Source organism: Scomber scombrus, chromosome 20 (assembly GCF_963691925.1).
Source record: "Scomber scombrus chromosome 20, fScoSco1.1, whole genome shotgun sequence".
NCBI lineage: Eukaryota > Metazoa > Chordata > Actinopteri > Scombriformes > Scombridae > Scomber > Scomber scombrus.
The window spans coordinates 11868871-11882113 of NC_084989.1; the positions used below are offsets into that span (position 1 = coordinate 11868871).

General features: G+C 38.0%; 1 protein-coding gene across 1 annotated transcript; it reads right to left on the reverse strand.

Moving 5' to 3' along the window:
• Positions 1–636: 636 nt before the first annotated feature.
• On the reverse strand, positions 637–11658 carry slc51a (solute carrier family 51 member A). The gene is made up of 8 exons (XM_062441246.1): positions 11427–11658; positions 6549–6700; positions 6355–6428; positions 5884–6042; positions 4203–4314; positions 2991–3137; positions 2644–2749; positions 637–2428 (listed from the first exon to the last, which is right to left on the reverse strand). The coding sequence occupies exons 1-8, from the start codon at positions 11497–11499 to the stop codon at positions 2280–2282; spliced, it is 972 nt and encodes a 323-aa protein (XP_062297230.1). The 5' UTR covers positions 11500–11658; the 3' UTR covers positions 637–2279.
• Between the last annotated feature and the right edge of the window lie 1585 nt (positions 11659–13243).

Genomic DNA, 13243 nt, shown 5'->3' on the forward strand with positions numbered 1-13243 from the left:
TGGCTTAAAAGTGGGAAATGAAAGTCAGCAGCGATCTGATTGGTCGGAGGCGTGTCAGTCAAAGTCGTTTATCTTGTTTATCTGCAGTCTCCGACAGTTATGTTACATTTATGTACTATCGGAATAATCGGAAGAATTAAAACAACTGGGAAATTCACTTGTACACATTTTGTTAAATTGACTTAAGTAAATGTGTGGTTAATGGTGATAAACCTTTCACTAATTCACATACTGCATATCCATTGTTTTTGCTCACATGCAATCTGTAATATGATATTAGGTCAAAACCATGAGTTGCTGTCCACATAGTGGCATATATTAGTTAGAAACGTTATTTATTAGCATTAAACCTGATAACAAGTGGAATTTTGAATGGTTTTACGTAATATAGTCTACTAATGCAGCAACAAGTCTGGGGCAATATAGAACATATCTCTATGGTGTCCATGTTGTTTTCACGTTATGACTTAAAAGCACATAAACCCAGCGAGGACGGAAGAGGGGACTATCCGAGGAGCACATGAATGCAGCATAACAACACTTGTGGCCTACACTCTGTAAATGGTACAGTTTGGGGATTTACTGCCACCTAGCGGCAGATGGGAACACTAAAAATACTGTAAAAAATGACACCACTCAGAGTCATACCGTTTATGACATTTCATCTGAGGATATTTAAAAAGCTTGTACAGGATAAAAGTGACAGTACAGGTCCAGTGGCTACAACACTGACAGCAAATGTGAGATACAAATACAGTTTTACCTCACAAAAAGACAAAGAATATAAATAAGCAGTGACAATTTATTTTAAAGGTCCCATAGTTTTTTAGTCATTTCCAAGAAAGAAACTGAAAACAAACTGAGACTGAGTCTTTTTGGTATTAATTATAGGGAAAATTAATTTCTACTTTTGATTATTCCAGTTAATTGCAAGCTAACCTAGACAGTCTTTTAGTCAGTTTACAGCAAGTTAGCTGAACATGCAAACAAAAAAGTGTCTAACAGAAAGCCTTCAAATGCAACATACAGTACTGTGCAAAGGTTTTAGGCACTTTAGATGCTTCGATACCATCAAGAGGGCACCTGATGAGCACCAAATTTATTCTACAGCAGTGTAACGACCCCAAACATAGAGCTAGAGTCAAAAATAACTATTGACATTTAAACTTACCAATAACCTTATATTATTTTCTTAAGATTATGTTATATTGCCTTTGTAGCCAAAAGCGCATTGTAAGACTTTCTGCTTCATGTGTGAAAATGTTCCCACCAGGCATGAGCTGTGGGTCACCCTAACTTTTACTTCTCATGAAATAGATACAGAGAGGGAAAGTCCAAGGAGTAAAAAGGCAGGATTTGGCTTTCAACTCATAATTCTCAGCAGGGAATGAAAAGAACTCCCTGAAGATTACTGTGTGAACACAGAGTCCTACAACAGATGGTACGGCACCAAAAGAGCCCTGATCTCAACATGATGGTGTCAGTCTGGGGTTACATTAAGAGAAAGAAACAAACAGCCTAAATCTGCACAAGAACTGTGGCAACTTCTCCACGATGCCAGTAACCTTGATAAACTGTGTGCAGATGTACACAATTTGTTGGTATAATATAAGTTCAACTTTTTTCTGTACACTGAACTTCATTGATAAATAAATAAAAAATCATGGCATTATTTTTGAAGGCATCCTGACTTTACTAAAACGTTTGCACAACACTGCATGGAGAATAACAATAAAATAATAATGATAGTTGAATGGTTTGAATTTCAAAGAAATTCCTCCATAAATCAACAGCTCCACACAAAATTATCACCAGAGCTGTTTTCTGTTTTCCCTGTACTTAGTGCCAAACTACATTATTCTTTTCATGACAATTCCTTGGAATGTATAGGGAAAATAAGGACCTGTAAAATAAAGTTTTAAAAAATAAGCCTCTTGCATAAATTTGCATGGTCTCTATTTTTGGTCATTTGAGTTATTACTGTCAGTTGCTTGGTCTCACTTTAGTTCTGGACAGTTTGCAAATCTGTGACCCTTAATGAACATCCGCAAGATTAATTTACACGTAATTCATATATATCTACCTATATATATATATATATATATATATATATATATATATATATATATATATATATATATATATATATTTACTTCTGTTGTCTCTTAATCAAATCATTGCAGGGAAATAAAAACAACACACACGCACACACACACACACACACACCCGCACACACACACACGCACACACACACACACACACACACAAAAAGGCAGTTCTCATGCAGAATCAGGAATCATGACCATCTTGGTGTTTTCGTTGTCGTTGTGTTCTTCTACAGGTAAAGGGTCATACTGTCGACGATACAGCAGACGTGTCACAAGCGTGATGATGAACATCTCCAAGATCAGAAGTTGCTGACTCATCACTGTGGAGACAGACAGGGGCAGAGAGTGAGGGGAAGGAAGCCGAAATGGAAAGGATGTGTCAGCGATTCCAAGGTACAATCAAACGAAACTTCCAAGGAGTCATTCCAAGTGTTGTGACTAAACAAATGTGGGATTGAATTGAGTCGTTGCAGATGGAGCAGATAAACAAGTAGAAGAACAGAAGAACTGATTGTATGGATGGACGGTGACTCACTGTATCCTCTGGATGCAGCTGAGAAAGGTGGTGTACAGGCAATGGTCCCATTCAGAGCCAAGATGTTGATGATCGCAGTCTGCAGCTGGCTCAGGATCAGCACCAGCTACAAACACACATGTGTACACACTGTTTAAACCTGACAAACACAATGCTGGAAAATCCTGTAAAAAACTTATGCCATCCCCATAAACTGGCATGTTATTAGAAACAGGTGTTTGTTTTCCCCGAGTTATATAGAGCAGTGCTGGTTATTGTACATCATGAGGTGTGTTAACAGCTGTTTGCATGCATATACTGGACAAATGTACACTTTAATATGTGTTGAAGCTTCTCCTGTGTCTTACCTGGTACATGGCGTACTTGGGGATGATCTTTAGTGTCCGCAAGACAAGCCTCAGGTGCATGAAACTGATCGCAACGGGCCACAGTGCAATGATTGTCAAGATGCCCACAAACGGGTTGATCCATATGGCAGCTCCGGTAATGCTCAGCTGAAATGAAGCCACACAGGAGAGTCAGAGAAGACTAAAGAAGGAATATGTCTGAGAGTTTGTACAGAACAAGAAAGACTCATGAAAAAAAAGAGCCAAGAAAAACATGCCCCATTTTTTAAATTTCTTAACTGGCACCATCATCTCTCCTAAATTTGTATTGATTAGATGTTAAATTGTTCTATAGTCTTCAAAATGAATGTAGTGTGTTAAACGAGCTACAAAGCACACGCGCAGTGTTTACTAATGCATGAGTCACAATGAGTCGGTGCATGAACCAATGTAGGATTTGTCATGAATTTTCTGTGGCTCACCATTAAGAAAGTCATTATGATATTATGTCATAAAGCATGACAGATCATCCATTAATGCATGTTTACTCGCAGTTGGTCCATACTTTAATGCTACCAAATTAGCTGAAATCTAGTTTCTACTTTGCCTTTAAGATCCCTGCATTTATATTCTCATATAAAGTTGAAGCTAAACAAAGATCTTCTGTTGTAGGGGAAAGAGGTGGAGCACAGCAGGCAGATAAAAACTGGCTATTACTGTTGTGTCAAGAATCTGGGCAATGTTGGGTCATGCAGCAGCATGTAGATGTTTGCATCAGTCTACCAGCTTGTAAAAAAACTGCTTTATTTCTCCTTTGTGCTTTCAGAGAGGCTGATCACATGCATGGGTCTGAACTATAATCACCTAAACTCATAGTGTCTTTATACATGTTGCATTCATTCATTCATTCAGAACTGAACATCGCCGTGAGAGAAAGAGAGAGACAAAGCGAATCATTGTGTTTTTAACATGTGAATAAAAGTGATCAATAATGTAGGATTTGAGGAAAGATTACAAACGTGATTTTCTTTTTGCTCATCCACAGGAAGCAGTAATTAGTGCAACAAAAAAAAAAAATCAAGTTTTAATATTCAGGGTCATGACAGATGAAAGGAGTAGTAAGCATTGGGAGCTGGAATCGTTTCACAGCAAAAAGCTAGGAAAGTACACATATAAACAGGGTAAAAATCGCATGGTGAGATGCAGTCTAGCATTTCCACGTTATCTACTCACATCAGCCAGGTCAAATGTCCCGTTGGTCCAGAGGACAATGGAAAGGACAGTGAAGACAATTTTCATGAGAGCAAACTGAAAGGAGCCAAGTTTGAGCAGGAAGAGTGTGCGCCTGGAGTTGGAACAGAGGAAACTTGTAATGGTTGTAAAACAAAATGGTTGATTCACTAAATACATTTTAAAAATCATTTGGAGTCCAATGTGGAATTGCCCCTTGAGCTGAACTTGACCTTATTTATGACTGCAGGATGTTCTGAACAATTCAGAACATCCTTGGTAATGTCTGCATTGGCTAGATGCATGAGTAGATATGAATGTTTTTATATGTGCAACAACAACATAGATCAATCCTCCAAGGTGCTTTATACCTTTCTCATTTCTAGCAAACAGAAGTATTTCCCAAGAGAGAATAGATGGAACCAAGTTGTTGATAGGAAACCGGGCAGTGGATCAAAGAAAAAAGCCTGAGCTTGCCCTGGCTTGATTATCAACATCAGCATTATTGTGTACAGCAGGGAGGTTTTTGCAAAAGGATTTTTAGTGTATTTGCACAGAGTGAATGTATTTTTAAGACGTGCATAGCCATAGAAATAAACACATCTGTAAGTAGTTGCCACACACTAGCAGGATTTTGATCATTTTGGAGAGGATTGCATATAGCCTAAACAGACTGTACTTGCTTTTGACAGATACACTCAACAACCTGTGTGAAAAGAAAAGTGTGCCACCGGGAGATTTAAGTAAACTGGATAAGTAAGCGGTAAAAGGTGCAGCCAGTGATTTTTATTCAGCTAGAAAGGGGTAGGATGGGGCTGCTGTGAACAATCCGATAGCTACGTTACACTCTGGGCCCCACCCTGACAGAGTTGAATGGCCGGGCATATGTTCAACCTGCCTTCTGCGAACACCAGTGTACTTCTGGTGTGAGCACGATATCGTATTTACAGAGGAGCTTATGTAATCTTTAAACAGACCAAAAACTACATCAAAGTTCCCCGTGCACTTGCCTGACCCGTTAGCCAAAATGTAGTAGTAACAGTCATAGAAGCTGCACAGGATCTGATCTGTGTTTCGTTAACATTGCATGATGTTTCAATCATCACATCAGTAATACAGGGATTACTCAATATTAAAGAATACAAAGCATCAAATGTAGGATAAGAAACATTATGTTCCTTTTGGGCATGATCTCATTGAATGATCTCATTCATACGATCAGTTGTACACTTTTTTAAAGCCTAGCTGAGGTGGGAGAATCATTTCAGGCTCTTCTTATTTGCTGTCTAATTTCATGAGATTCAAATAAAATAAAATAAAAACACAAAACCTGAGCTTAGAAGTGGACAGCACAAGAAAAAAATGTTTGTTTTGTTTGTATTTACACTACATTACTATGAATGTAGGGTGTGTTTGTGTTTAGTTTTATAGCCTCAAGGCCCCCAGACAACAGAAGTTTACTTTCAATCTGATAAAGTAAATAGACCTTCCTGCCAAACATAATGAGAGCAGATATTTTTAATCCACATGCCCGCAATACTTACTGCTGTTATCAAACTATAAAAGCTTTTGCTGAGTATTCTCTGGAAGTTGTTCACAATGTGCTAATTTCAGCTCTTCAGGCGATAAGCATAAAAGTTGTTCTGATAATGATCATCTGACTGTACACTGCTGTACTGTTTACCGTGTGATATCCACGTGCGGCAGACAGAGGCAGCAGCAGCAGCACGGTCCTGTGCTGATCTTTAGTTTGTGTTTCGCAGCTCGCCGCAGGAATGCCTCGTCGCCGCCCACCTCCTCCAGCATCATGATCAGGAACTTGAACACCACAATGGCGAAGTAGCTACGGAGACACGGTAATAAGAAGTAAATGTCAGGGATGCAAGAGGAATGAAAGAAGTATTAAGAGAGGAAATTAGCACGTGGAGGAGGAAGCAAAGGTATTAAAATAGATGAGAGAGGGACAATGAAAACCATAACTTCCACACGCACATTACACAACAGTATCACTGTTTTCTGTAAAAAATCTCAGTGGGTTATGAAGTTCTAATTTCCCCTCTGTAATCTTATGCTGCGGGCTCTGTGAGTGGAAAAACACAAAGCACAGTAAGAGATGGAAGGTGAGTCAGACAGAAGCAGAGAAAGTGAAACTCACCAGGCAGATGTCATGTCAGTAAACATAGTGGCTCTGGGAATCCACATCCCCAGACACGACATGGTGCCAATCACCTGAAAAACAGCCGTGTGAACATATTTTTCGGTGCATTTTGCCATGAAAGTAGTGAACATAGTGATCATTTTTTGCGCATTATATTAACAACTTTTCTTTAAATACTCTGTTATTCTTACCGGCGCAGCCCCATTCACCCAGATGATGACACTCTTCTTATTGGACGGAACTTTCCTATAGATGTAGATACACTCCTCAATGAAGAGCAGCATGGACACAGCTGCCATGAAGGTGAGCACGGAGTACAGGATGATACCAAAGATATCCAACTCTGAAGGGAGAAGTTAAATGACAACAAATGAGCTTTCTTCAAATCTGAGCTGCAACTTAGGACCCAATTATGATTCCCCAGATTCTGCTACTTAGAGGACAATGGGTATTTATGTTGTTAGTCTTTATGAAGCCCCAGCTGCATAAAAAACAACTAGAAAATAACAAGTAACCTTCAAGCAAAGTGTAGATCATACTTTAAAATTTTATTTATTTAGGATCACAAGGAAAAACTAGACTTGCAAGCAGGTATAACAGGAAATAGTTCAGGAGACACTAAAAACACACGCGACAGGAAAGACTATAAGCTTTAAAATGATTTGATGAGAGTGCTCAAGACCAAACAGTTCCAGAAACTGAAGCTTGAATCTTTTATTTTTACTTCACCATTCCTTACAATACAAAGTTTATTTGGACGTGACCAGAAAAATACGAGTGCGGTTGCCAGTTTGCAGTCTACATTCTCTCCAGCACTTGTCTGAGCTGGTTGGGCTCCACTTTGTTATTCAACAAGTCCAAAAGTATCTTGTTATATCTTTCCATTTGAACGCAGTCCAAGTATTACAGTTGTTCCTTGATATGATCTTTGATTGTGACATTTTCTTTCTAAAGTTTATCTGGTGTACGGCTTCCATAGTCGGAGTTAAGAGGATATCTCTGAATGTTGCTGTCTTTTTAGTACCAAATTCTCTTTTTGTGTAGTTCTCCCTGCCTTACAGCTCCTCAGGCAAACGCTGTCTGTGATGACAAAGAGGAAACTTTGGAGGAGATCCACTTGATTCGATTAACTCACATGGCTGAAGCATTATACTAGTTTCAGATAAATGTTGGAATGCATTTTTTGCACAGAATGAGGACCATGTGGATTTTGTCCCCCGTCACTTACAGTACATATACTGTGAGTGTACTATGAAGGGATCTCTTCATGGTCTCAGTATGAACAGGAGGAGTGATTACAGCAAGCAATCAATGTTCAGATGAACACCTGACTGTTGCTTTAAGATGTGTGAGTGCCAAATTTTGCGGTTTAACAAAATCCAGACCTGTGTGAGCTCTGTTGATCACCTTAATTAGGTTTCTTTGAAGTGAACAGAGTTAGCAATGAAGTGAAGCGTATTTCGAGGCTATGTAAGTAAAAACAGCAACACAGGAAACCAAATGCAGACTGTTGCCCTAGACATGTCCATGCTGAGAAAATTAAACAGCTGCAGCTAGACGATAGATGGGCCTTAGCTTCTTTACTTTTAGTATTTGTTGGACTGTGGAGCATCAATAATATAATCATCAGGTCAGCCTTAAAAAACAAACAGAACTGAGTGTCAGGGGATCCTGTTGGCCTGATTGTGGCCCGATGCATACTTCATATCCGGCTGCCATTAAAAAGTTTGGATTCACTTTCTCATTCAAGGAAATGGTAGACTTTTACTGGTACTGTATGCATTAGTCATGAATGTGCATGTGGGTGGGATTCTGCACAATGCAAGAAAGTAGCTGGCAGGTTATCACTTCCTGGAAAACCCTTTCAGGCATCAGCAGACATATGGCCACAGTTGAATTGCTACAACAGATGTTTCAAACAAAGGAAGATAGGTGATGACGAAGCTGTAGTAATGAAAAAAGGTGAAAGGAAAAGTTGAGTAAACGGTTTCCAAACTGCCTGTAATTTTGATTCCTTGGATTCTGCGTCATTTATTCTGTGGTATCCAAAGTCATTAGCAGTAATCAGTATACAACTACCCACACAAAATAAACATGCATTCCCATTTTGAGGATTTCTTTCTGCAGGTGGTCACTATTATGCCCGCCTGTTGCCTTTGTCCAATTACTAATTATCATTGTTTGTTGGTCAAGAGGTTGAAATTACAGTTGATAATTTACACAATAGACTTTTTTGGAAATGTTTCTCAAACTCTGATAACGGTCTGATTATTTTTTCTTCACCCATTGAACTATATTTCCTGTTGTGTTCTGCTGGTTCTGTTCCCTCACTGTTTTATGCAGTCACACATGTGCGTAACATATTCAGCCTCGTAGTAAAGTAGAGACTGAAGATATTAACAATCCCCATTACTGACAAAACCGATCCAGATGTTAACTCAGAGACTTGAAAGGTTTTACCGTCACAAGTTTCCCAGGACCATTACTGGATTGTTTCTATATATTGATATTAGTTAGTTCAATGAAAATTCAATGAAAATTACAAAAAGTATTGCAAATACAAATTTCTATTAACATTTTTGATGATTAAAATTGTCTTTAAAAGAATTTAGCCTCTTATGTAACAGTTAAAAAATAAAATGTTTTAGAGCTCTCTGGAGAACAAACTATGTAACAGTGACAGTATTTTTAAATATCAAAACATATCTGCAATTTCTTGATATTTATCAGCCAACTTAAGGACCATTAGACCATTACCAATACATCTGCAATAAACTTATATTAGCTTGGCTGATTTATTGGTCAAGCTCTAATAAGAAGGGCATCCTATATACTACAATCTAACTGATATATTGGTCAGCTAATACATAGGATGATATTGGTTTATTACAGATATATCAGTATTGGCCTATATGTTGTCCAATATGTCCCAAAAGTTTTTATAAATTGTATAGGCAGCATTTTATGTATTTTTTTCCCCTTTTCTTGGTTCAAGTTTAATACATGTTTTTTTATTTATAGTTATTTATAATTATTACATTTCCAGGCGTGTTTACTGTTGATGTTGACTGATGTCATTTTATACAATAAAGTTTACTGTTATACTGTAAAATATCATGTCTCCATTAACAGTGCTGGGGAATAACTAGTTACATGTAACGGAATTATGTAATTTAACAAAATATATGTAATTGATCCTTTACAGTTACTGAGAAAAAAAGTGATTAACTTACAGTTACTTATGAAAATGTTGATGATTACAAAGGGGTTACATCTGAAGTCAGACCTTTAAGATTTTGCTCAGGAGAAGGGTTTTTCCTCATTTTTTTAATATTTAACATGTTACTGAATACATATATTGCTATTTTTATATTTTGTAAATAAATCATGATGTGGGCTTATTTGGAGCAAACATGGGCTTAAATGGTGTCACAGTACTAATTAATCCCATGCCAGAGTTTTGACTTTTTTCATAAAAATGTCATGTAAATTCCAAAATCTACATGAACTAATGAATACATTTTCAAATGAGAAATAAATCTTTTATGAAAAATGATCTCCCTTATAAGTCATGTCAGTATCCATGAAAAACACCTGAAAATTAGAAAAGTAATCAAAAATAATCAAATGTAATACGTTACATTACTTTGATTAAGTAATTAAAATAGTTACATTACTTATTACATTTTCAATAGGATAACTAGTAATCTGTAACCTATTATATTTCCAAAGTAACCTTCCCAACCCTATCCATTACATATCTTTGTTACAAGTGTTTGATAACCACATTTAAGTGATCACTGCAAAAACAAAAAAACAAAAAAAACAAACAAAGGGCATTTACGTAAATATTTTATATATATATAAAATTATTAGAAGATATGTTGATATTGGCATTTTTTACGCTCTAATATTGGTATTGGCCCCAAGAATCTAGTATCCAGTATTTCACTAGATATTAAAATATATATATTCAGCAATCTATGGAGTTTATCAGTTTAAATTAAAGTCAAAGAAAACTGTTATATTTCTAGAAAGGATTTTTTTTCTTAAAAATGAAAACTTTGTGGATTACACAGTCAGTGATGTAGCAAAATAATAATAATCTTCATTTACTGGTTTATATAAGGTAGAAAATGATATTTTGTTTTAAAGAGCATATTTAAAAGAATAATAAAAAGTACAACCCAATACAACAAAAGTCTAGAGTGAAATAACGAAAACAATGCCACTGTATAAACGTGCCTTCTTATTAAGGAAGCAAACTCACAAATCATTAATTAGAAGGAAAAATTTATCACTGGACTTTCATATGAACATATGATGATGTACAGTAAGCAGTCATTAACTAAATTACGATCCATGTCTTTATAAAGATGGCTTAACTGTGCTAAAGTGGATTTTCAAACTACACACCCTCTGAGGAGTGTAACAAGAAGTGAAAAGCAAAGTGAGATGGATAATCCAGCATGAGTCAGAGCCCTAAATGCGAATTTACAACACCAACACCCCAGCTAAATGGATTAATGGATTATATGTTTTCATCTGAAAAGTGAGTTCAGTCTGAACATGCAACTTTCTTGTAATTAGACTGTGATTTATCAGTATAATAGACTGTGAATTCTCAGCTAGTGCTTCCAAAACTGGGATCATTGAACCCAGCAGAGTCCCTTGGGGAGGCTCCAGTGAGTTCCAAGGAACAAGAGGGAATACTTTGTGTATTTTCTGAAAGCCTGGAGAGGGTGATCTAATGTAGTCTTGTCTGCTGCTGAGGATGTAAAGGCATCATAACTAACCCAAAGAAGCAAGAGGACCACTGGATGCAGGGGAGACCACCATCATATAGCCTCCCAGCAGCTGACAAAGTGGTGTCCAGGGAATTCGAGGAATCCATCAATACCCAACTAGGACAACAGCTCTACAGTTTGGCAGCCAAGTACAAAAAATCCCCTCCATCAGACTACAACAGTCTTGTAATCTCATCAATTGAGGGGGATTTTTTTCGTTGGGGAAGCGACCTACTCCTGTAATCTTCTCTCTGATAGCCTATTAAAGTGGTCTATACTCACTGAGGATGATGTCGATGGCGAGAGGAGGCTTCTCCCTGCAGCTCGGGTCAATACTTCGGTTGGATCCATTCATGTTGGCTGCTGTCGGCGGATTTTTCAAGATTGCAACTTCCAGTAGTCTCTCAGCCCTGCTTGCATCCACAGACGCTCGGTGCGTAAAGGCTGGTTTCAAGTTCGGATGCTCATCGGTGTCTCCTCTATAGAAAGCGTCCTAAAACTGTTCACAGACAGTACTCCGCCTCCTGGGCACCCCAAAACACTTGTTGAAATCCCTAAACCCGCCCTCTCTTTTCTGTCATAGGACACACGGAGCTCAAATCACCGCGTCCTGAGTAATTGACGCAAAAACGTGGTTTGTGGGAAGTCATGGCTTTTTTTTTTTTAAGGAAATAAACGTTTTGACAATGGCAATTTCACAACTTTTAATAATCTGTCATGCAACTCTCATTAAATCACTCAACTTATTTTTGCAACTTTAAATTCATTGCAGGTTTGGAAGTGGTTTATTATGGCATTATAATGTGTGGTCTGCGGGGTGGCTTTCTGCTACTTCAGAGAATGTGTGGTGGGTTGTGGTAATTAACACCATAACATGAAGCCAAACCATGGCATTTTCAGGACTAACTTCTTTGAAATCAGCCCAGCCAACATGTCATCTTCTCTATGCAAGCTTGAATTTACTGCATTTCTGGGTTGTTTTCGGTTTCCATAGAATATTTGAGTATTTTGGCTTGATCAAAGCACAGACACATAAATCCCTCTTTTCAGATGGCTAACTAGAATTATTTTTACAAGTTACTTGGAAAACTCCAGTAACATTGAGAAAAGGGTTCCGGATGGAGGAAGGGTGACTAACAGAGGTATGTGTTTGTATGTGTGTATGTGTGTGTGATGGGAGGTGGGATTTCTTATAGGACTGCTGCAGTCTGAAGCCAGTGGACAACACAGGCACTCACATGCCCCCCGTTTCCATAGAAACATGTGCACGGGTAACGTCATGTGAGGCATTGGCTGCAAATCTTTTTGCGCTCTTGGCTCCATTGAATAATTTTCCACAACACTGAGAGAGGCCTGAATAGTGATCTAAAAACATCACTGAAGTAAAGCCAGTGATGTACAAAAAAGCAGCGGTGCATACAGTACACTTCACTGGGCCTATTTATCCACCAAATCTCTGCTGCATCACAGTTGTTATCTCAGTCTTTTCTCTCTCAGGAGGAGAACTTGCCTTAACTAGCTTTGTTATTAGTGCATTGTCTTTGTTGAGCTTCTGAACACCACCTTCACTCCCATTTACCTCATATCCTAATTTTACTGTTTATCAAACCTGCTTGTCCGTTCAGGCAAACCTTGGCTTCCAGGGGTTGAAACAACTTAAAGGGTTTTTTTTACCCCCTTTGCTTGGAGATTAAATCTCCTCATCCCTGAACTGCATGTGCAGACACATTTGAGGAATGATTAATAGAGATGACTGAGGGGCATATAAACAGGAATAAATGCTCACATCCAATGAACCTAATACACACCCTCTGCAGAGGAGGAGAAGTCCACCGCTTCTGTCACTCAAGTGTTCGTATGTGCTGACCTTTATTACACAATGCACAGTGAGCCAATTATGTCTCACCTTATATGATAACTGTATCAAGTCTCAGCAACTTTATTTCCTGCTAATTCTGGCTGCGTCAAGGCACACCTTAGTTTATGTATCTACATCAGGAGCGGCAGACTCATCCGATATGATTTGTGCCAACTGGCTGACTCCTGAGGTTGATAAGAATCCAAGAATCCGAGAAATATTCTGTCACAATAGAAGACAC